The following is a 22,058-nucleotide window of genomic DNA, read 5'->3' on the forward strand; positions in this document are numbered from 1 at the left end:
AAATTGTTAGTTTTGAATTTCTTATTAGGTCACACATGTTCAAGTGTAATTCTATAGATTATTGGTTTATTCATACTAGTACCATTTTATAGATCTCGGGTTGAACTAATATTTATACTTCGAATTTTTTATTGGGTCATAAATATTCAAGTGTAATTCTATATATTGTCGTTTTTTATAGATGTATTCATATTTTCATACCGATTTATAGATTTTTAGTTGAATTGACATTTATATTTTGGATTATAAATATTCACACATATTTCAATCGGATTTTGACTAATTTATAGATTTTGAATCTCTTTTCAGGTCATTAATATTCAAATGTAATTCTATTAGATTGTCGGTTTATTACGAGCAATCTGATTTCTAATTTAAATGACATGTATACTATGATGTAGAACTAGTGAATTGCAATAATAAAATAAAATCATTATAATCAGTAATTAAAAATGGTAAATTTCATTTAATTTTGTATTACTATTTCAATTAAGACACAATCTTGTTGCAAATTACTACTGATTTCTAATATTTCTGTATGAATTTTAAACTGCAATTTAAACATTTATCAATACTAAAATCCAAAAATAATTAAGGACTTTTGAATTATTTATTTTCCCAAAATATCTAATACTCCTATAAATCTAGGAAAGAAAATACTCCAAAAAATATGTTCTTTTCCATTCGGTGTTTATAACCCTATTTTTTTCATACGCCGAGACCGCTAAAGCTGAGATGTTCACGAGAGGGACGAAGCGAGCAGCCATATCCGAATCCGCTCAATTCGTAAGTTTGTGTTCCTACTCTGCAACCTCTTTTTGGTAATTTAATTTAATTTAATTGAGCTTGTTTTGTTGTAATTATTGTAATGTGCAGTCGGAGAGCAAGAGAGTAACAATGGGGTCGCCGCTTGATGCGCTAAAGCCGGATCAATCGAGCCCCCAGCTGCCGTTGGATGCAAAGAGGGCTGAATCATCAAAACGGCATGTGAGAGCTCTCAACACCCAGTTTGCAAGGTCCTAAATTTTACTGTTTTAAGTTTTTTTTTTCGATTGGTTGCTATTTCATATTTGTTGTGACTTTTTCTTATTATGCTAGTATTGAATTAAGTAAACCAACCAACCGTTTGTTAGTTTGTTTGAGATGGTGTAATTCGTAAAACTGAAGATTAGATTAGATTGGATGAGGGGAAATTGTTTGTGCAGGTTGGCGGTGTAAATGCGGAAGTGTATACTAGTAGATAGAGTTCATTCTGTATTTGTCGAATTGTTATGTTTGAAAGCGCTGAGTAAAGTATAATTCCTTGTTTCGAATTAAAAATCGGTAGCAGTAGCCCAGACAGTTGTGACAAACATTAGGCATTGTTGTTCATATTTTTTTAATGCTTGTGTCTTCCTTTCTTGCTGCATTTCAAGTTATGCAATCAAATTTATGGACAATGTTATGTTGCTTGTATCCATAACTCAAATCTTCATATGTTTAAGCTTGTTTATCTATGTAGTGTTCTTGGTGTATAAACTGCCGGGATGCTTGTCTCCATGTTTTTCTTTGCATTGAATGGTTCGAACTTTTAAGTGTGCGTGCTGATATACATGTCTTTCTCTGTCCAGTTGGGTGCAAGCTCAGCTACAAAACCACCCAGATGAGCTTTGGGAAGATGGAGTCCAGGACTACTTAAATCATGCTAAAAGCATCATGGTAATTGGTTAGAAGCTCCTTACCCTTTAGGTCATATTACAGGTGTCTTGCACCATTTCCCACATACCTCTTGTCATGGTGAAAGTATAGTCTAATTCCTATAAAATTTTAGTACTGTTTGTCGATTGTTCAGACGTTTTGTGGGCATATTCATGAGATGTTGAATCGTTGATCTAGGTTGTTTGAGTGAACTTTTAGCACCTAGGACAAGAACGAAGATTCTTCTGGTCATCAAGTTTCAATTCTAATACGCATTTAAAATTTACCAAATTTGTTGAACTTATGTATGCTGCCTATTCATATGTAATTTGAGTAAGCATTGGAGGTTACACATTTGATTCAATAATACAACAGGTTGCTGAACATTACCTGGAGGTTTAACCAATGGAATGTATCTCTTGCATCTTAAAAATAGATTTCCTGTACGCTGTCAAGTAGCCTACTCGATCAAGTTGTAACTTGATTATTGTTTACTGGAAGTTACAGAGAATATTTTATCCAGGGATGGGATGTCGGTTATTTCGTCGTGTGTATGACATATTAGGAGGATAATCCAAGATTAAATTTATCTAGCATTTGAACTCAATAGATTTTTGGATACTACATTTGGCATTGATGCAAATTGCACGACAACTAAGATTTTATATACATTGTTTGTGTTTTTTTAATCTTTTGGCTTCAACTGCAGGACAAATTTACTGATATTGTTAACTGGCTGAAAGCAAATGCTGCAAAAGGAGAGAGTCCAGGCGAGCTTCGGTGTAATGATGCTCAAACGAAACCCACATCAGATGTTGACAAGAGCAGTCATAAGTTAGTTTTGGGCAAACCGGGATTCCCTTCATTTTCTTCAGCTTTGTCACCAAGTTCTGGTAGTTGGAATTTTGGGAATGACGCTGAATCTAAACCTGCATCTGGAATTGATAAAAGTAGTCAAAGCCTAGTTTGGGCCAAACCTGGGATTCCTGAATCTTCTGTAGCTACGACACCAAGCCTTGGAATCTCGCCTCCTGCAAATGCCTTTAATACAAATTCCTCTTTCTCGTTTGGAGGTATTCATATTTGTGATATTTATGAAGTTCTCTTACACAATTTGCTCTGTTATACTATAATTAAATTTCTCTGTTATAGGTGCTTCTAAACCTGCATCTGGAATTGATAAAAATGGTCAAAACCTATTTTCGGGCAAACCTGGGATTCCTGAATCTTCTGTAGCTACAACACCAAGCTTCGGAAATTGGCCTCCTGGAAATGCCTTTAATAAAAATTCCCCTTTCTCGTTTGGAGGTATTCATGTTTGTGATATTTAGGCAGTTCTCTTACTCAAATTGCTCTAATATGCTGGAATCAAATGTCTCTGTATTAGGTGCGTTTTTGTTATTTTATCCTGACAGGTGTCACATGCACTATTTAGTTCTTTCTTCAGATATTTGTGTCAAAGTACTTTTTTTCTGTGATAAGATGCGAAATGAAATGGAAATGTGTCATTTTTTGTGTGCCTCAACTGTTTTAAGCAAGCTGTAGCATGCCCTAAGTGAAAATAATAGTTTAAATAGATCTATGCATCAAAAAAAGGATGTACCAAATGGTAACTCAAAATAAAAATCGAACCTTTATTGGCTGAAGGCAATGTAGTATCTCGCATCATCACATACAATACTGTTTTAAGTTAGGAAAATTTTGCTGCGCATCGTAACACCTCACGTGGAAACAGTTAAAATATATATTTTTCCTGAACCTTTTAACCGTCTCTGCGTGATTTATAAATCAATCTGAAGATATGGTATTCAGCCGACTCTTTCAGGAATGGTAATCTTGATTGAACCTATCTGTTTTAAATGTCATTTTGGATGTATTTGTTTATAATAAATCGAATATTAATGTTCCCTCTGATGATAAAATATACATCATGCAGAACACTTTTGTCTTCATCTCTTCGACAATAATTATATAATCTGTCTTTCTATCGTCTAATTCCATTATGACTCAACTAAACCTTAAACCCTAGTAAACCCTCCTCATGATAAAATATGTTATTTGTAATCCAGTTAACTCATTTGAATGAAATCTGATTTTGTTTCCGTGTCTTCCAGGAAATCAGTTGGCCACTGGAAATTCAAATGCAGTTCCATTAAGTAACGCAACTTCTGGTGAGGCTGATGGGGGTAAGAGGTGAACTTAATTTTATGATTAAGTGGTTCTCAGTAAGATTATATCTGCTTATATGCTTGCACATTTGTGATGACTCATCACATATAATAAGGTTGGACATGTACCAAGATATGATATTATTTTTCTTTTTCTTTCACCCCTTCTATGTTTCTTCTCATCTCTTCATTTGAATTAATAATTGGGGAGAGCTCAGACCCTCCATTTTTCTGGTAAGGGCCAGCCATCATGCATTGCGCACACCAAACTTGCTAAATCCCATAGTTTATAACTAGGACTACATTATCTAATTCCTCACATCATCTTATTTTTTGGGTAGATAAACTTTTTTATTGGTGACATTTGCTATACTGACATCAATGTTGTTAAATGGTTGTTATGAGCATTGGCCGGTGGATGTGGTAATCTTGAGGTTTCTGCCACCACCACTACCACTACACTGCGGCATGTCAGTTTTGATGCGGTGGCTTGTGGTGGCCGCCCTGGTGGCAGCTATGGCGGTTTTAGTAGATATGGCGTTGCTAGTTCAATAGGAAAAGAAATTGATATCTGGGGCAACCAACCCGTTGACCCATTTTGACCAACCCATTGAAAACTTGCCATTTAGTTTGTAAGCTATATCACGACCTCTCTCGCTCCCCACATTTTCTGACTGTGGTTCAAAACTCTAGAATTTACTTTTATATTATCTTTATCATACCTGCCACATTATCTGCCTTAGCCTTATGGTGGGTTTTCGGAAAACTGTCATAACCCACCATCCGCCATTAGCAACATTGATTGGCATGAAAGCAACAAGTTCTCGTTCCTCTATCATAGAATAATGGCGATAAAATTCTTGCTCTTTAATTTTTGAGATGTTTGGAAAGAGGTTGCATATCGATTGCTTAAGTGATTTACTTTGTTTCTTGTGTGGTCTTATGAAATGCAGATGAGGATGTTGAACAGCCTAGCAGTCCATCTGTAAAGAAAAGCCAAGAGGAAGGAATTGTTCTCGTGCATGAAGTAAAATGCAAACTTTATGTAAAGGTACGCATGTGGTAGAAATAGACTGACCATCTTGTTGGAGAGAGATCATAGAGGAAAGAGCCCAATCTTGGTCAACAGAAAGAAGATGTCTTTAATACTGTTTACAGTCGCAACACGTATAATGAAGTATACATGCATGCTAACAGTTTTCACATGCTTAAGGAATTTTCCTTTTGTCTCCCCCCCCCCATCATCTAATCTTCTGACTTACCAAAAGGGATTCCTTAGGATCAAATTCTAAAGTTAGTTCCATGAGTTGTAAGAACTAAAGCAATGATTTCTTTAATGTTTAATTTCAATTTGAATTGCCTTACTTGATGAAACATCTATATTTTTTTTTGTTGAAACCTGATGAAGGTGTCTGGTCACTTTGGTCACTACTGTAAAAATATAATTTGTGGAACTTACTCCGTAGTGCAGTTGCTAGTTGTTTGTTCACCAACCCGTCCTATAAGACAGCGTTTACATGTTTGAGCTCTTATGCCCTTATGTGCTATTGCAATTTCATGAATCTGTCTGACAATATGAACACATTATGCTGTAGAAAAGTCTTGAATCTTTTTTCCTTTTCTGGTTTCAGCAAATCTGAAATGTAGCATTATTGCTACGTATCATTACATTCTGATGAAGTGAAAAGCTTTTATTTTTCGTTAAGATTCTTGATTTTCTGCATTATACTTGTTTTCTTCAATGAGAGGTGATCTGTGTGATGTACTGACTTCCAAACTAGATTATGATTGATTTATCAGAAAATTTATGCTTCTCCATGCACTCTTGTGCATGCTTTCTTTGTTACCAGTCAAGTGATCCAGAAGACAAAGGTGACTGGAAAGATAAAGGTGTGGGTCAACTTAATATCAAATGCAAAGAAGGCATTAGTAAGGGCACCAAGGAATCCAAACCGGTCATTGTTATTCGTAATGATGTAGGTTCCTTATGATATGCTGATAATCCTTCACTTTATTCGATTATTTAATTCTGGTAATATGCATTTTGTAATCTTGTTTCTCCACACACCATTTGATATTTTACGTGTGATTTAACTGGAAATGATTCTTAATTTTGTTACTTTTTTGTTCATATATGCCTGAAATACGTAGAGAAATGGTGATGAAGATGTACTGCTCTAAAAGCCCTGACCATTTTTTTATTTCAAGTGAGATTGCTTATTAAGTCAAATTTAGGAGGTAGTGGGTCTGTAATGGATACTTGTGTTCTTTACTGAAGTACATATGTGCTGATACAGCATGACTTGGTTGAAGAATTAGTTGACATGATGACTACCAAACTTGAGACTGTAAGTCTGTTGATCGTTCTGCTCACGGCCTCCAATTATTGCAGGTGGGAAAGCTGCTGCTAAATGCTTCTTTATACCCGGGCATCAAAACAAGCAAGCAAAAAAATTCAGTAGTAGCAATATTTCATACTAAGGTAATTTACTGCAGTTTGGTTATCACCTTTGTTCTTTGCTTTCTCTCTCTTTAACATGTGTTTTTTAAATAATCATTATTTTGTGGCTGGATCTTTCTGATATATTCCTTCTGTTTATTCTAGCCTTTTATTTTCTAATAAAACAAAATTTGGTTTACTCCTGCTGCTTATAGCAAATGTATAGATATATATGGATAAACAAAAACATCAATATTGATCAACTATTAATATTTTGCCCAGCAAACTATGGACACTTTCTCAAAGAATACTCTGACTATATGTTATCATTGCATGAGTGCTACTATAGCTTACCGTTCATATCCGTGCATTGCGTTAGTGCTACTCTAGTTATAGAAACAGACCTTCACTATTAAGTAGAGCTTGTTTATGCATCATAATGGTTATCACTAGTGTGTTTTGGTAGTACCAGCTAACTAGGATTATTGGTCAGATTGGGTCAAATTGATCTTGGCCAATAATAGTAAGTCCATTATGAGCTGGATCAGTAAAATGTTCATAAACGATGTTTTTGCAAGAAATATTTGCCCCCATAAATTTGTTGATGAATACGTTAGATCTCATTAGCAATATAAAGAATAAGTTGATTAGTTTCCCTTTTTTTCCCTGAAGGCTGATGATGATAACAATGAAGCTGTCATTGCGCGGACCTTTCTGATGAGAACGAAGACAGAGGAGGACAGGGATAAACTTGCAGCTGCAATTCAGGAATATGCTCCTGCAGGCTGAGATTCGGAGAAATGCCAAGAAAACATTGTGTGTTGTACATCTAGCTGAAGATCACCATTCTGCGTAAATGTGGTACAACGGTGATGGTCCGTATTTAAAAGATGTGTAAAAACTAGAGGATTCCCCAAAATGCTGAAGGCCGTAAACGCCCTACAGATGATCGATTGGGTTGCTTGCACTCTGGATAGCATCGAAAGTGGTCAATTCCCGACAATGCTACCGAGTTAACATCCAAACCTTAAGACTTTTAAAGGGCATAGACTTTTACTCCGGAGAGAGGTGTATTTCCATTGTAGCTACATTGTTTGCTTAAGCTTTGAATGGGATTGTGTATCATGTAGTATTAGCTTTTACGACTCTTTTGTAATGATAAAGTGTCAATTGGTAATTTTGTGATATTCTTTTTTAGATATATCAGTATGCTTCATTATTTTGAGACAGTGTATTTGATTTATGTTTAGGAGAAAGTTTAGTATATGAATATATTGAAACATTAGTTAGAGATTAGCATGTGATGCGTTTGTAGTCCAACGGTTAGGATAATTGCCTTCCAAGCAATAGACCCGGGTTCGACTCCCGGCAAACGCACAATTTTTACTTTTTACTAGGTGAAATTAAATGTTCACATTTCAAGGTGTTTTTATTTTTATGCATTACTACAATTTAGATGACTATAAACTACTCCAAACATCAATACATTTACGATTATAAATGAATTTATAAAAATAATGAATGAATCTACATTTACCGCCAATCCACCAAAACCCAATTCCAAAATCCCCAATCTTTCTCACTCGTAGCTTTACTCTTCTCTGTTCATTTCAATTTCAAAAACCGCTAAAACCCTACCCTGATTTCGATTTCGATTTCGATTTCTGAGTGAGAACCAGAAATGCCTCGCGAAATCATCACTCTGCAGGTCGGCCAATGCGGCAACCAGATCGGAATGGAGTTCTGGAAGCAGCTCTGCCTCGAGCACGGCATCAGCAAAGACGGCATTCTCGAAGATTTTGCAACCCAGGTTTCTAAATCCTTGCTTTTCCGCTTTGTTTTTCGCTTAAATGCTGAATTCTCTCTCTCGGGGTCTGGATTTTGGGAGTGGTGTGTGTGTGTGTGTGTGTTGATAATGCTCGTTTCCTTGGGTGTTTTGACTGTGTGAAGAGTTTTCTTTCTGTGTACTTCGTGCCACTTGTATAGATGTAGAAGATCGTTAATTGCCACACTTAATGCTACTACGGTGTTACTGTTTTCGGCCCAAATTCGTTTTCCCATTTATACAGCTAAAATTCGAGCGAGAGTATGAAATTGCATTGATATTTTACATGCTGTCCACGATTTTTTTTTTGCAATGGCTTATTGGAAAGTAAATGTGGCAAGCAAGTAAGATAGGTGACTGTTTGATTTTATCTCAGTTCAAAGTGCTGGAAATTGTGTAATGTAGTTTTTTTGGGTGATTGTATTCACTAAATTATCTGCATGATGAATGTGCATTGTGCAGGGAGGTGACCGTAAGGATGTGTTTTTCTATCAAGCAGATGACCAGCATTATATACCACGTGCGTTGCTTATGGATTTGGAGCCTCGGGTAATTAATAGCATACAAAATGGCGAATACAGGAATCTCTACAATCATGAGAATGTATTCATTGCGGATCATGGAGGAGGTGCTGGGAATAACTGGGCAAGTGGATACCATCAGGTACGGCTGCTTATTTAACTACTCAAGTTCTTAGGGTTTTTCTTAGGGAAAGTAGTAGGGTTGCTTAGTGCCTATAGGCCACCACAGTTTAACTTGTTTTGCTTACATGCAATGCATTGGCCCAAAAGTAAAAATTCAATATGTCAAAAGGGAAATAATATCTTTAGTGATTTTCTTGGACTTTGATATGTTAAATTATACATCTCCTGTTTTGGTTTTATTCTGGTTTTCTATCTTTGATTGTTGAATTTGCTAGATGAACCCATTTGATGAATTCCAATACTTTTTTCCTGAAACATTTTATCCTTTTGATCAGGGAAAGCAATATGAGGAGGATTTGATGGACATGATTGATAGAGAGGCAGATGGCAGTGACAGTCTTGAAGGTTTTGTGCTATGCCATTCAATTGCTGGTGGAACAGGCTCAGGTAACTTTATTATGAAATTACTGGTGGCATCAGGTGGTATAGATTCATAGACCTATGAGCATAGTCACTTATGCTTAATACAAGGCTATTGATGAATTAGTTTGATATCCTTTTCATTTGAGGCTTTGAGTCTTGTGTAGGACTTAGTTTTGTTGCCATCATAATGGAGTGAGCAAATAAGTCTGCCAATGTAGTTGCTAGGATCTGGTGGTAATTGCATGCTTCTACTAAATTGATTTTCTTTGATGCAGGGATGGGTTCTTATCTCTTGGAAACTTTGAATGACAGATACAGCAAAAAACTTGTACAAACTTATAGTGTATTTCCAAACCAAAACGAAACTAGTGATGTGGTGGTACAGCCATACAATTCCCTTTTAACGCTCAAGCGTTTGACCTTGAATGCTGATTGTGTGGTTGTTCTTGACAACACTGCACTCAATAGGATTGCTGTAGAGCGGCTTCACATCACAACTCCCACTTTTACTCAAACAAATTCTCTAGTTTCCACTGTCATGTCTGCAAGCACTACAACATTACGGTATCCAGGATATATGAATAATGACTTGGTTGGCCTCCTTGCTTCTTTGATCCCTACACCTCGGTGCCACTTTTTAATGACAGGATATACACCTCTTACTGTGGAACGCCAGGTTAGATATCATTAACTAGGAGCAATAGATATTTATCTAGTTGGTTGTCTTTTTTTTGTTGTTTGTAATATTTTTTAGCCATTACTAAAAAATGATAGTGTTTTTAGTAGAAATCATTTTTTGTGCTTGAGTTTTTCTGTTAATGTCAAAGTGGTAAATGAGTTCTTGAAGATAATTTATCGTACATACATAACTGTTCTATTGGTTTTTGACATTTATGAGATCTTAATAACACAGTATATATATAATCAGTGCCTGGTTAATGTAATTTAACTATTTAAGATGGATCTCCAATTCTCCACGCAGTTCTGCATCTGCAACTGTATTTTAGTGACTAATTTTCTATTAAATCCCCTTCAATTTTGTTTATTAATGTCTAATTGACACATATGTATGCATTATTAGTTACAGTATGTGTGAAAACTTCTATTGCGCTGTGGCTCTAGTGGCAAATCTCATCTGGTGATATTGCCAAATGGTGTTATATTCTTTTTATGAAAAAGAGTGTGGATAAATATTGCTAGAATGGCTTCATCACTTTGACATCGTGGGCTAGATTAATAACTCCTATAGTACATTCTTAAGCTCCATTACTGCTGAGAACTCTAGTTTTTTTATTGTTTCAGGATCACAGTTTGATTTTCTGCCCTAAACAAAGTTATGCGTGAGACGTGGAAGCACAGTTTATCATCTTAACAAAAAGAGTTGTACATGTTGAGAATTGGGCTTCTTATGAAGCTTATTAATATTTTGACAACTAATGCTCTAATTGGAAAAATCATTTCAGATTAGCATATTGCTGCCCACTAGCAATTACCGTTATTCATGTTTTTTTCTTTTTGTTTTGGACTTCAATTTTTTTGCTCTGTTGTGTATTGTTGCTTAGCGATAAAGTGTAGTTCTTCGAATTTGTAAGTTAGCAATCTTATGCAGCTGCTCCTGTTGGCAGGCTAATGTTATTAGGAAAACAACCGTACTTGATGTGATGAGAAGACTTCTTCAGGCAAGATAGAAAAACCTCTCCATTTTTCTCAATTCAGTTTTGAAAAATTCTCTCATGGTATTCTTGTTTGCAGACAAAAAATATTATGGTTTCATCTTGTGCCCGAACAAAAGAGGCTAGTCAGGCAAAATATATATCAATTTTGAACATTATTCAAGGAGAAGTGGATCCTACCCAGGTATTTATCCTAAATGCTCAACAAATTAGGATATGGTTCCTTGGTACTGTTTGTTACTTGGAAAGAGAGTCTGCAGTTTAACTGCGAAGGATCTATATGAGCAAAATTATTCAGAATTGGACCCAGTAAATCTTTTCTTGTATAACTCAATTTTTGTGCTCATGAACTATGTTCCATTGATTTTGGCATGATGGTGCTACTGCTATTTGTATTAAATCTAAAGAGGTCTTGTCTGTACTCTAAACGATGCCCTTGACATGATTTGGCATGGTAGATCATTGGACTACTATGGAGATAGTTGTGGTGTTGTCTTCTTGGTTTTAAGTTTTCAACATTGCAATTATTATAATAGTAAATAGTAAATTAAAATCTGATTCTACAAACTTCATCGTTTTACTAACAAGACCAAAATAGAATACAAGACTTAGATGAGCTTGTCTACAGATGATTTTGCAAAGAAATGTCCTATGAGCTACAGCTTTGCAAGTTCAGCTGCTATTATTGCAGTACAACATTAGTTCAGACATATTACTGAATTTTGCTGGAGCTTAACAAGAAATGTATAAAGTATGAATGGTTACAAATAGCCATGTTTCATCAAACTGCGATGACTGGTAATTTATGAGAGCTGTGGAGTACAAAATTCAGAAGAATTTACAGCTTTTTATCCCAATGCCTCAACTGAAAATCCAATATGTGAAACTATAGTTCATGGGATTGATGAACTGTGGTCACCTGTGTCATTAGACTCATTACTGAGATGCTTCTGTGCTTGTAAATGTGAAGTCAACCTTATCTGCACTCCATGTAAAAGTTAGGCTTGCTTACGATTTTGATCTGAAAGTACCTACGACATGCTCTTGTTTGAATACTTTCTTTTTTTGAAATGTCACATGTGTGTTCTATCTCTAATACTGACTTCACTTTCCCTAAAACCAGGTCCATGATAGTTTACAGAGAATACGTGAAAGAAAACTTGTTAATTTTATTGAATGGGGCCCTGCTAGCATTCAGGTATGCTTAGATCTTATTTCCCTTTTTTTATTTTGGTCATCTGATCAGGTTATTATATGAGGCTATTTTGCAATTTTGACAGGTTGCTCTGTCTAGGAAGTCTCCTTACGTGCAAACAGCCCACCGTGTAAGACTTTACTTGTTTAGTTTCCATTGATAAGAATATTTGTTCAGTACTTTGGAACATGCTAATATGTCCCATTTACTCAACTGGCTTGCTAACTCTTGTTTCATGATTGTTCATCCATAAACCTATTACCTCATAGTTGGTCCCCATCTTTTGTCCACTTTATTTCTAATGTCTTATCATTTATTAACACCTAAATATTTTAAGATTAAGTAAGCATGATACATTACAAGATCATATCTGGTTGCTGTTTATCCTCGCTTGATAGCTAATGTAATCTTATGTCTTCATGCTTAAGTGATAACTAGAAGATGTCCACTCTATCCTTCTAATACGAAACTTATGTGGTGCTGTAGTGATAAAAACAACGATTTAGTACTATGTTTTTATCTACAGAATGTTAATATTCTCACTAGGATGGAATCTTGAGTTGAATTCAGCTAAATTATTTCCTAAACCTGAGAAAGTGCTCAGCCAACTCATTTCTACTTTAAGCACTGCCGCTACTTAAAATTTACTTACAAAACTCATACAACCTGTTGGTTATTATATATAGACAGACAACTCACATTTTTGTAATTTGAAAGATCCTGATCATAATTTCTCTGTATCTGTTAGGTGAGTGGACTCATGTTAGCCAGTCATACTGGCATCCGCCACTTATTCTCCAAATGCTTGAGTCAATACGACAAGCTGAGAAAGAGGCAGGCTTTTCTTGATAACTACAGAAATCACCCAATGTTTGCTGTAAGTTATCTGTCATTTGTTCTGTGTTGATTGCTGTATTTAGTCCATGTTTTCAAAATATATGTTGATTTATATGACTTATTTTATATCACTACATAGTTATGAAGACTTGTGAATCTGCTTAATTGTTCCCAGAGAGACAGTGTAATGTCGATTTTTCTTCTGTGTAAGCAGAACCAGTTGATGTCTAGTTTAAAATTTCATTGGATAACAGACATATGCTTGTCTGCTGCTCATTTGTTTGAGTACGGATATGTAATTAGGTTTTCCACAGTTCTAAGTTATCAGAACTCTCTGACTGAACCAGAATGTTGAAACATGTTCAGGACAACGATCTTTCCGAATTTGATGAATCCAGAGATATGATTGAGAGTCTTGTCGATGAGTACAAGGCTTGTGAATCCCCAGATTACATCAAGTGGGGAATGGAGGTGACCGTATGCTAGACTGGTGTCGTTATGTGTATTTTACACACTGAGTCGGTGAAACTAATGATGTCATTGTTACTCGTTGCAGGATCCTGACCATCTCATGTCAGGAGAAGGAAATGCTACTGGAACAGTGGATCCAAAGCTATCAGTTTGACTTTGTAACTCTTTCTGGTTGGTTTCCTATCTCTCATCCATGTACTATTCCAGCCTCCATGGCATTAGTATCTTATGTGTCTGTTTGTTGCTTCAGTGTCGGTTTTAAAATTCATCTTTTGTGTGGAAGTAGTCAACTTCGCATCGTGTTAATTGATACTTTTGGGCCTCAATACCATTTTCATATCGGATATAAGATGAGTTATATTGGGTGCATTTGATCTGAGTAACTACTCCTACAATGTGAGTATTTTCTAATGAATACGGTTGAGCCTTTGCTTAAGCCCAGCATCAAATATGTTGGGAGTCCATCAGCAGGAAAATTACCACACAGCTTGGACATTTGGAGCTTTCGAGTAATTAGTGTTCATATTTTTCCAATCAGTGATTAACTTGTTTGGATTTATAACTCACTAATTTAAGGAACACATTTTCTTTAAGACTACCTTTTGTTGCCTCTAGTCTCGCTTACAGATTACTGGGTTGCTTCATTGGATTTGCAATATTATTTTAATGACCATTCTGTTGTATATATCGTCTGTAGATTTGCCACTTAGTCTGGGGTTTTGTTTTGACAGGGAAGTGTGCGTTAAAGCTGAGTAGGAATGGTGAAGAGTGAATTTGATTTTCAGTTATGCTTGTTGATCGTCTGTAGGAATCCCCATATGAAGTTTGAGAATCTTTTGTTCTCCTTTTTTGGTGTTTCCATTTGTACTAAGTTTGTTTGTGTATGGAAATTAATCAGTTCATCGCGTGATTTTTATTCTGTCGTGAGATCATTGTCAGTCAAATCAAATATTATTGCAGTTTTGCTTGTGTACTAGTACGTTTCTAATCGAACTTGTAATGAACTTTTCAGATATAAATCATGAACTAGTATTAATGTTATGATGCAAATAGAATCCATCATAACTTTTTTTGGCACAATTTGATAATTGCAATAGGATTTTTATCTGAGCATTGTAATTAATTTGTGCACTTTCTCACTTAGTTCCATTGAAAACCATGACCAATATGATGATGCACTAGCTTTCCAACTCATTTTCAAGAAAAAACACTCAATTGTTTCAAAAAGACAACAAGCTTACATTTGAAATGTAAACAAAAAAAAAGTAACAAGACCAGCGTATCAACAAAGCAAACATTCTATTTGAAAACAAGAAAACAAATCACTGTTCCATCCATAGCTTTGCCCCTTCAACATTAGAAATGTCTCCTAACATATATATACACTCTCCATTCCTATCAGCTGCAGTCATAGTCATACATGATTCCTGGAATAATATAAGTTTAATTTAACAATAATAGTAACACATTTCTACGTTTAATTTAAAATAGTAATACACTTCTATTTCTCTCTTAGCTAGCAAACAAGTGAAGGTAGCAGTGATGTTGCGCTTGGAATCTGAGTGCAGGATGCCCAACGGCTAACTGCAGCAACGGTGGAAATGAGGTCCAGATGGTCGAGTTCACCAACTCCGATTGTGTTGTTCCTCTTGCTCTGCAAGTTCGTAGATTTTGAAGTCCCGGCAGCCCATCCTCCCCTACGGACTTCTGACTTCTGCTCCCCTTTGTCTGGTCCGGGTGGTGAAGAATCTGGCAGTAGGATAAGCTTTCTAATATTTGGTTCTGAAAGCACGAGCACAACACCCGATTGTCAAGACAAGCATCCAAGAAGCAAAAACCAGAACAAGAATGCATATACACTCTCCATTTAATTGGAGACGAGGCATTTTCACAATAATATAGAAACGAATGCTATATCCAGTGTTTCCATCTTTGCCGCGTTACTTGTGCACTGTGTTTGGATACTAGTGAAAGATAAAAACATGTGTGAAGAAAAATATGATGACATTCTAGAGCATAAGACGTACCTTTATCGATTGAAAGTGTTCTGATCTTGAAACATAGTGATTCTTCGCTTGGTTCAAATGCAGGCATAGGAGTAAAAAAGGTAAAACTGGGCATTGAAGGAATTGGAGACGAGAATTCTGGTCCGTGCGATTCACAGCAGCTACCAGAATGAACGCCTTCTAGTTTGGAGGAAGGTGTGTGCTGGTTCATCCGACTTGAATAGAATGATGACTGGCATGAGAAAGTGGGGGAATCTTCGTGCTCACTGTTCACAACTGGTGGTGATCCATTGCAGAAACTAAGATCCTGATCCCTCGCAATAGTAAGGTTCGAGAAAGAAGAGCTGCCGACTTCTGATCGTTCACATTGGAGAATATCTTGTCTATACAGTTTATCAGTACCCCGAGGAGCATCCTTTGTCCACGTGTGCGCTGCAAGTGTTAGAAACGGTCACCATCAAAACATGAAAAACAAATTAATTGATTGTGTAAATGAGATCACAATCTAGAGTTAAGACTTAACCAAACATTTGGTATATGTATTTTCTATAGAATGTTCAAGATTCAGTTGAGAGTCGCTATCTATATAATATTCAAGATTCAGAATTCAAAAATTTGATAATTACACCCTAGTTAATGATAAAATCAAACTACTGCACATTAAAGTCTACGAAAATGAGCATCAACATACCGAGTACTTGAGCTGCAGTTAATCTCTTCGCAGGATCGAGACACAGCATTCCTGAAATCAAGTCCTTAGCTGACATCGAAATGTGATCCCAAACATCCGAATAGAAACACAAGTTTGCAGCTCGCACAGCATCAAAGATGGTCGATTTGGTTTTCCCCCAAAAAGGAGGGATCCCACTTAGCAGAATGTATAGAATAACACCAGCACTCCATACATCAGCGGCTTGATTATAATCTCCGGCCAAAACCTCGGGAGCAATGTAGAAAGGACTCCCAACGGTCCCACGCAGTGCGTTTCCTGTTAATAGAGAAGCTAAAGATTCTGAATAAAAAGCATCCAATGGAATGCTACTATATTTAATAAACAAATATCATACCAGGTTCGATATGTGTTGCAAGACCAAAGTCAGCCAATTTGATAGTTGAGGAAGACCTCGAGACTAATAGGATATTTTCAGGTTTCAAATCTCTATGCACAATGCGTTTATCATGACAATACATGAGTACTTCCATCAGCTGCTTGAAGATAACATGTGCCTCATGCTCCGACAATCTTCCCAGCTGCTCGATCCGATGGAAAAGCTCCCCACCAGCACATAGTTCCATCAGAAGATGCACGTAATCCTCCTCCTCATAGACAGCCTTGAGATCCACAACATTTTCATGCCCAGATAACTTAGTCAAAATATCAATCTCGAGCTTCACACTCCAAACGTCGTCCTCTGTAACCAATCTCTCCTTAGAAATAGACTTGCAAGCCAAAACTTCGCCTGTTAACTTATCAGAGCATTCTCTTATAATTCCGAATCTTCCCCATCCTAACTGTTCTCCAAGCACATACCGCTCCCTAAAATTACCGGTCTGGCTCAAATTCAAGATTGTGTTGCTCATATCTGAAGATTTATAACATTTAAAAGGGTGAGTCAGAGTCATGTCCCGACTGCCCATCTCCGTCAAAACCCGCGTCACAATACCACTATTCCATCAAAGATCACCATTCAAAACTCCCCCAATCATGCTTTCTCAACTTCTAAAACACACATCCAATTCTTCTTCCCCAGTTTCGGATAAACAAATCAAAAATTCCTGCTTAAGCCAATAAAAGCATCACAAATTAATCCACCGAAAGCCAAGTAGACGAGGTAATTCAAGTTCATCCCAGCAAGATAAAAACAGAATTTAGCTTGTCCGCATACAGAAGGAAAGAATACCACATTCCCAATCCAAGACTTCTACAGACCTATTTTGCATCCAGCTCATAAAAACCTAATTCATTTTCCCAATTTCCCAAATCTTACTAGGGTTCGGAATCTTTTAACAAAAGACTGAGAACCTTTTCAAAATTAAAGCTTTCTACAAAAATCCTAACAAAAGCCCATATTTCCAGAAGACACAGTAGATCCAGAATAGAGTTCAAGACAAACAAAAAAAAACAAAACAGAAGGAGCAGCATTTCAATTCTTCACAGCAAAGATCGAAACTTTGTTTCATTTCCATACAACCCATCACTTTATTTCTTCCCAAAACAGTAACACAAGAGACAAAATGAGCTCCAATCCCAAAACAAAACAAGCCCATCAACATCAAACAGATAGGTTAAAGAAAAAATGAATAACACAAAAAGGTAAATCCGAAATAAACTACCTGAGATTGTAAAGATAGAGAAGCAGAGGCGGAGAGAGAAGGAGAAGCGTTGAGGAAGAAGAGAAGTCCGTTGGGGAGAATCCCCAAATCCACAGCTCTCAGCTTGATTCAAACTCTACTCCCAAATACTGCACTTCAAAAAGCCTCACTTTAATGTTCAGCGACTGAGAACCGGAAATGCCGGTTCTTTAATGCTTTTATGTGAAGAAATTGAAAATCTAGTTGCAATTTCCAATTTGCAAATTATAGGAGTACTAGTTAATTTTTTTCTTTTTAGAGTAAATATTATATTTTTAATAATTGACGATTGTGTTTTCAAATCGGGGGTTGGATCAATTTTCCAGGAGTGGTTAAAAAAATGAGTGATGCTAATTGGCCATAATGTGGTCAGCCATAAAGAGTAAATTTAGTCCATTTACATGTATAAAAAATTAAAATTATCGATATAAACTTATATGCGTGTGAATGGACTTGTGAGTTGATACCCATCTTTTAATTCCATTACGTAAAACACATTAATGCAGATCGCTACAAATAGAGATTTATGCATTTTGTAATATCAGTATTTTATTAAATTGTTTGTCCTTGATGGCATCCACTAATTAGGATTTATTAATAATTAATGACTGTATTTTTTAATCCGATGTAGGTGGCCGAGAAAAATGACTTTGGTGAGTGAAACGATGATAAACGTGTACTATAAAGCGTTGTTCAACACGTGAAAGATGACCGAGGCTAATTAAGAAAAGCAATAAAAATCTGTTAATTTTATTTGACAATATTTAATATAATATTATAATTCCGTAATTTTTTTCCTTTAGGGCATTCAATTAATAGTACTATGATTTAATATAATTGAGCTGCTTTTTTATTTGGTAAGCGTGCATTGATGGATGCTTGCATGCGGGTGAGAATAATTAAATTTTATAAGCATAATGATGGATAAGCATTAATTATTTCATACCATTTTCCCACAATAGAAAAATTAAAGTAAAAAACCAACTAGCTGTTTTTATAACTGACAAAAAGTAAAATATCATTTAATTCTGTTTTTCTTCGCGAAACATATAAATTAGCTGTTATTTTCAATTCTCAGCCCTAAAACAAATAAAATCACATATAATTTATTCCCTTTTCATCCAAACCTTGTGGCTATATGTTCATAGTAATAAGTAATAACGATTTCAATCGATATTTAAACATGGTAGGGGCAAGATTTTAAGAGCATCGTTAACGCCATGGGCCGGGCCGCAAATCGCGAGTCCTGGCCCGGGCTGCGCGTTGGATGGAGGGGAGTTGCGGTCTGGGCCGGTCCCGGGGCTGCATTTGCGGCCTGAGGACTGTCACGGGGTCCGGCCTGGGCACGCGGCCCAGGGTTATTTTGTGTTCGGGCCGGGCCACAACTCAGTTTTTTTTAAATTCGAAATTTTTTTTATAAATATTACTCCATCCATTTTCAACTTCATATCTCTTCCTAAAATTCGAAAAAATGTCTCCAAGCCGTTCTAATCGAAAAGATTTGGACTCGCACAAACGTTTTTCAGTATTGACGTTTTATGTTTTTTATGGTTTTTGTTTTGTGTTTTAAAATTTCTATGTTGTAATTTTCAATTTTCGATCGAAATTAACTTTTCCGTGTTATAAATTTTCGGCATTTTTTATTTCACGTTTAAAATAGGTTGAAGTTGTAAATAGTGTCATTTATTAGTTGCGGTCCGGATTGTGGCCTGCAGGGTTAGAGTAGTTAGGGCTTGGGCCGCAACTATAGAGGAATGATGACGTGTAATGGACTTGAGGCCTGAAACTGGGTCGGGTTAATGATGCCCTAATAAAGAGAATCTTGGATTGGAAGGCAAGCCAGCTGTACTGAATCTAAGAGCATCCACAACCGTGCTCTTGCCAGCGGCACGGTTGTGGGCCCGGGCGGTACTATTCATGCCTGCTCTCTGGCAAGAGCACAACACCCACAACTGTGCTCTTCCGCAAGGACGAGCACAATTAATATAAAATTCAATTACACAACAACATTTTCATAATACTAAAATTCATTAAAAAACCACAATAAAAATTACAAATTACAAATAAAATAAAAAGACATAATTAAAATCCTAAAAATTAAAAATTACATAATTAAAATACTAAAAATTAAAAATTACATAATTAAACTCCTAAAAATTAAAAATTACATAATTATTGGCTAATATAACCCGAGGAAGACTACGCATCCGGCGGCACCAACCTCAATTGCTTTTGGAGACCCAATATCATGGACTCGTGCGTTTGAAGTTGCGTGGGGGTCATAGTTGACCTATCGGCCATATTGAGTTGGGCCAAAAGGGCCCACAACGAGTTGTTCGGGGGTGGAGGTGGAACATAGGGTGCGGGTTCGGGAGCAGGGGCAGATGGAGTCGCGGCGCGACGTCGTTCGGCCGCCGCCTTCTTCCTACCTTGCGGTCGGCGTCGGGAACCGCTTGGTCCGGCATCGGGGCTACCCAAGTTAGCTCCGGCGAGTTGGCTAGCCACTTCTTCCGAGCCGGAGTCGGATAGTGCTACCGACCGTGAGCGTTTGGAGGAGCCGCTAGAGGAGGATGTTATGCCTCCCTTATACTTCGGGTGCGTCCGCGTCTCCTGCCAAACGTTAAGATATTTGAACGACTTACCGTTCATGGATTGGTAGGTGCTCAGCGAGGCGGTGATGATGTCGACCTCGCTTTGGCCGCTCCCGGCATTCCGGGACTCCTGGATGAAATAGCCGTTGAACTTGCCAATTTCTTCGTTGGCTCGGCCGATGCAGTTGCGCACCATACTCTCGTTGCGCTCGATCGTTCCCGGCGGCCGGTGTGCATTGTACCGGCTAGAGACGCGCCACCAAAAGTGATCGCCGGATTGGTTCGTTCCAACCACCGCATCTTCGGAGATTTCCAAGTACGCCTTGAACAATCTTTCCATCTCCGCCGGTGAGTACGGTGTGCGGACACCGGCGCGAGATGGAGGATTCGGCATTTGGGAAGGGGCGCGAGGCCTAGGCTCCGGTGTCCACCCGTAGCGCCCATCGGAGGCACCTTGATCGTCGATTGGGTATGGCCGGTAGCCACTCGGAACGCCCGAATCTTGGGTGAGAGGAGGGGCCGAATATTCCGTTTCCGGACTAGGAAACGGTTGCGAACCGAACCATTCGGGGTTCCAACCGTGAGAGCCGCTTGGGTTGTCGTCGTTACCGGACATAGTGGTGTTGTAGGGTGTGAGAGGAAGATGAAAATGGATATGAGAGATTGAAGATGAGAATGGAGATGAGAGAATGATGATGAGAATTGTGTAGTGAAAGTGTGAATTTTTGGGAGTGAAATTGAGGGTATTTATAGATGAAAGTGTGTATTTTTGGGGTAAAAAAAATAAAAAAAAAAATTAAAAAGTGGGGAAAAACGGTTATAAACGGATATAATTTTTTGGGGAAGTGAAATTTTTTTTTTTTATTTTTTATCGGTTTTTTTAATAAAAAACCGATTTTTTAAAAAAAAAATAAAAAATTGTTTGAAACCAACGGCTATGCCGTTGGCGAATGGGAGAGTGACACGTGTGCGTCCGCTGGCACGGACGTGCTCGATACATCGAGCAGCGCCGTGCCAGCGGCGCGGTTGCAGCGGCGGCGGTTCTTCGCCTTGCCGCTGGCACGGACGGCGGTGGCGCCAACCGCCACCGCTGCGGATGCTCTAATGATGCTAAGCTTAGCTGTAAACGATATTATTACATGTCTGTATTTCTGACCAAAATATGTTAATTGGATATGTTTAGAATCCATTTTGAAAAATGGGCTAAAATAGCCCATTATAATTATTCATGAGCCCATTAAAAATATACAACACGAAATTTAACAAAGATCATGATTCATTTATAAAGTAGACAGTTCAGTAGATATTGCCAAAATTTAGAGCATATTTTAAAGTTACCCTTTCATCTTACAAAATCACAAGTCACAACCTAGGAACATATACAATGTATGAGAGGCATTAATTTGCGTAAAAAACAATCATTATCATCTAATTACTCAAGATCAACAGTGCAAATAATTAGTACATATGTATAGTAGGAGTAATATTTTGGTCCAAACATATATAAATATGCCAATTCCATCAGACAACTGAAAGAGTAAAATTCCCTAGTTTGTGACTCAAGTTCCAATACTAACAAATTTGTCTCTGGTGTAAAAAGTTTCATCACAAGCGTTCACATGCTATACAAATGTACTAGTAATTATTTATTTTAATGAGAACAAAAATGTTACTACAAATTATGGCGACCTTAGTCTCGGATACATCAGTAGCCAAATCGGCGCAAACATAAAACAAAGAGCAATAACTCACCGAC

At 37.1% G+C, this 22,058-nt stretch overlaps 3 protein-coding genes and 1 non-coding gene across 8 annotated transcripts; 3 read left to right on the forward strand and 1 right to left on the reverse strand.

Annotated features, from left to right (window-relative positions):
- The first annotated feature begins 654 nt into the window (after positions 1 to 654).
- On the forward strand, positions 655 to 7,462 carry LOC121796337. Of its 4 annotated transcripts, none has more exons than XM_042195178.1 (10): positions 655 to 786; positions 877 to 1,016; positions 1,611 to 1,698; positions 2,387 to 2,750; positions 2,830 to 2,985; positions 3,792 to 3,863; positions 4,799 to 4,896; positions 5,696 to 5,821; positions 6,238 to 6,327; positions 6,958 to 7,462. In XM_042195178.1, the coding sequence occupies exons 1-10, from the start codon at positions 736 to 738 to the stop codon at positions 7,072 to 7,074; spliced, it is 1,302 nt and encodes a 433-aa protein (XP_042051112.1). In that variant the 5' UTR covers positions 655 to 735; the 3' UTR covers positions 7,075 to 7,462. The 4 variants fall into 4 exon arrangements, with proteins under 4 accessions (XP_042051112.1, XP_042051113.1, XP_042051115.1 ...); XM_042195179.1 differs by having other exon boundaries at positions 3,792 to 3,848; XM_042195181.1 differs by lacking the exon at positions 2,830 to 2,985.
- Positions 7,463 to 7,590: 128 nt separating this feature from the next.
- TRNAG-UCC lies at positions 7,591 to 7,662 on the forward strand. Its single transcript has one exon. It is a non-coding gene; the product is annotated as a tRNA-Gly (tRNA).
- Positions 7,663 to 7,786: 124 nt separating this feature from the next.
- On the forward strand, positions 7,787 to 14,394 carry LOC121796329 (tubulin gamma-1 chain). The gene is made up of 12 exons (XM_042195171.1): positions 7,787 to 8,095; positions 8,573 to 8,773; positions 9,090 to 9,201; positions 9,453 to 9,853; positions 10,803 to 10,856; positions 10,930 to 11,034; positions 11,974 to 12,048; positions 12,131 to 12,175; positions 12,794 to 12,922; positions 13,249 to 13,353; positions 13,439 to 13,524; positions 14,085 to 14,394. Exons 1-11 carry the CDS (start codon positions 7,967 to 7,969, stop codon positions 13,505 to 13,507), a joined length of 1,425 nt encoding a protein of 474 aa, XP_042051105.1. The 5' UTR covers positions 7,787 to 7,966; the 3' UTR covers positions 13,508 to 13,524; positions 14,085 to 14,394.
- Positions 14,395 to 14,633: 239 nt separating this feature from the next.
- Positions 14,634 to 17,838, reverse strand: LOC121796323 (calcium-dependent protein kinase 26-like). 2 transcript variants are annotated; one of them, XM_042195164.1, is made up of 5 exons: positions 17,694 to 17,838; positions 16,427 to 17,135; positions 16,051 to 16,347; positions 15,381 to 15,791; positions 14,634 to 15,135 (listed from the first exon to the last, which is right to left on the reverse strand). In XM_042195164.1, the coding sequence occupies exons 2-5, from the start codon at positions 16,995 to 16,997 to the stop codon at positions 14,870 to 14,872; spliced, it is 1,545 nt and encodes a 514-aa protein (XP_042051098.1). In that variant the 5' UTR covers positions 16,998 to 17,135; positions 17,694 to 17,838; the 3' UTR covers positions 14,634 to 14,869. The 2 variants fall into 2 exon arrangements, with proteins under 2 accessions (XP_042051098.1, XP_042051099.1); XM_042195165.1 differs by having other exon boundaries at positions 16,427 to 17,138; positions 17,694 to 17,828.
- Between the last annotated feature and the right edge of the window lie 4,220 nt (positions 17,839 to 22,058).

This window comes from Salvia splendens, chromosome 3, assembly GCF_004379255.2.
Source record: "Salvia splendens isolate huo1 chromosome 3, SspV2, whole genome shotgun sequence".
Classification (NCBI taxonomy): Eukaryota; Viridiplantae; Streptophyta; class Magnoliopsida; order Lamiales; family Lamiaceae; genus Salvia; species Salvia splendens.

What these genes read in the sequence shown, in the direction of transcription:
- LOC121796337 (XM_042195178.1), top strand. Translation starts at nt 736, where the DNA reads ATGTTCACGAGAGGGACGAAGCGAGCAGCCATATCCGAATCCGCTCAA. An exon ending in TTCTGGTGAGGCTGATGGGG is followed by an intron (nt 3,864 to 4,798) that starts GTAAGAGGTGAA and finishes TATGAAATGCAG; the next exon opens with ATGAGGATGTTGAACAGCCT. An exon ending in TAGCAATATTTCATACTAAG is followed by an intron (nt 6,328 to 6,957) that starts GTAATTTACTGC and finishes TTTTCCCTGAAG; the next exon opens with GCTGATGATGATAACAATGA.
- LOC121796329 (XM_042195171.1), top strand. Translation starts at nt 7,967, where the DNA reads ATGCCTCGCGAAATCATCACTCTGCAGGTCGGCCAATGCGGCAACCAG. An exon ending in TGCTGGTGGAACAGGCTCAG is followed by an intron (nt 9,202 to 9,452) that starts GTAACTTTATTA and finishes TCTTTGATGCAG; the next exon opens with GGATGGGTTCTTATCTCTTG. An exon ending in TGATGAGAAGACTTCTTCAG is followed by an intron (nt 10,857 to 10,929) that starts GCAAGATAGAAA and finishes TCTTGTTTGCAG; the next exon opens with ACAAAAAATATTATGGTTTC.
- LOC121796323 (XM_042195164.1), bottom strand. Translation starts at nt 16,997, where the DNA reads ATGGGCAGTCGGGACATGACTCTGACTCACCCTTTTAAATGTTATAAA. An exon ending in AACTGCAGCTCAAGTACTCG is followed by an intron (nt 15,792 to 16,050) that starts GTATGTTGATGC and finishes TAACACTTGCAG; the next exon opens with CGCACACGTGGACAAAGGAT. An exon ending in AACACTTTCAATCGATAAAG is followed by an intron (nt 15,136 to 15,380) that starts GTACGTCTTATG and finishes TCGTGCTTTCAG; the next exon opens with AACCAAATATTAGAAAGCTT.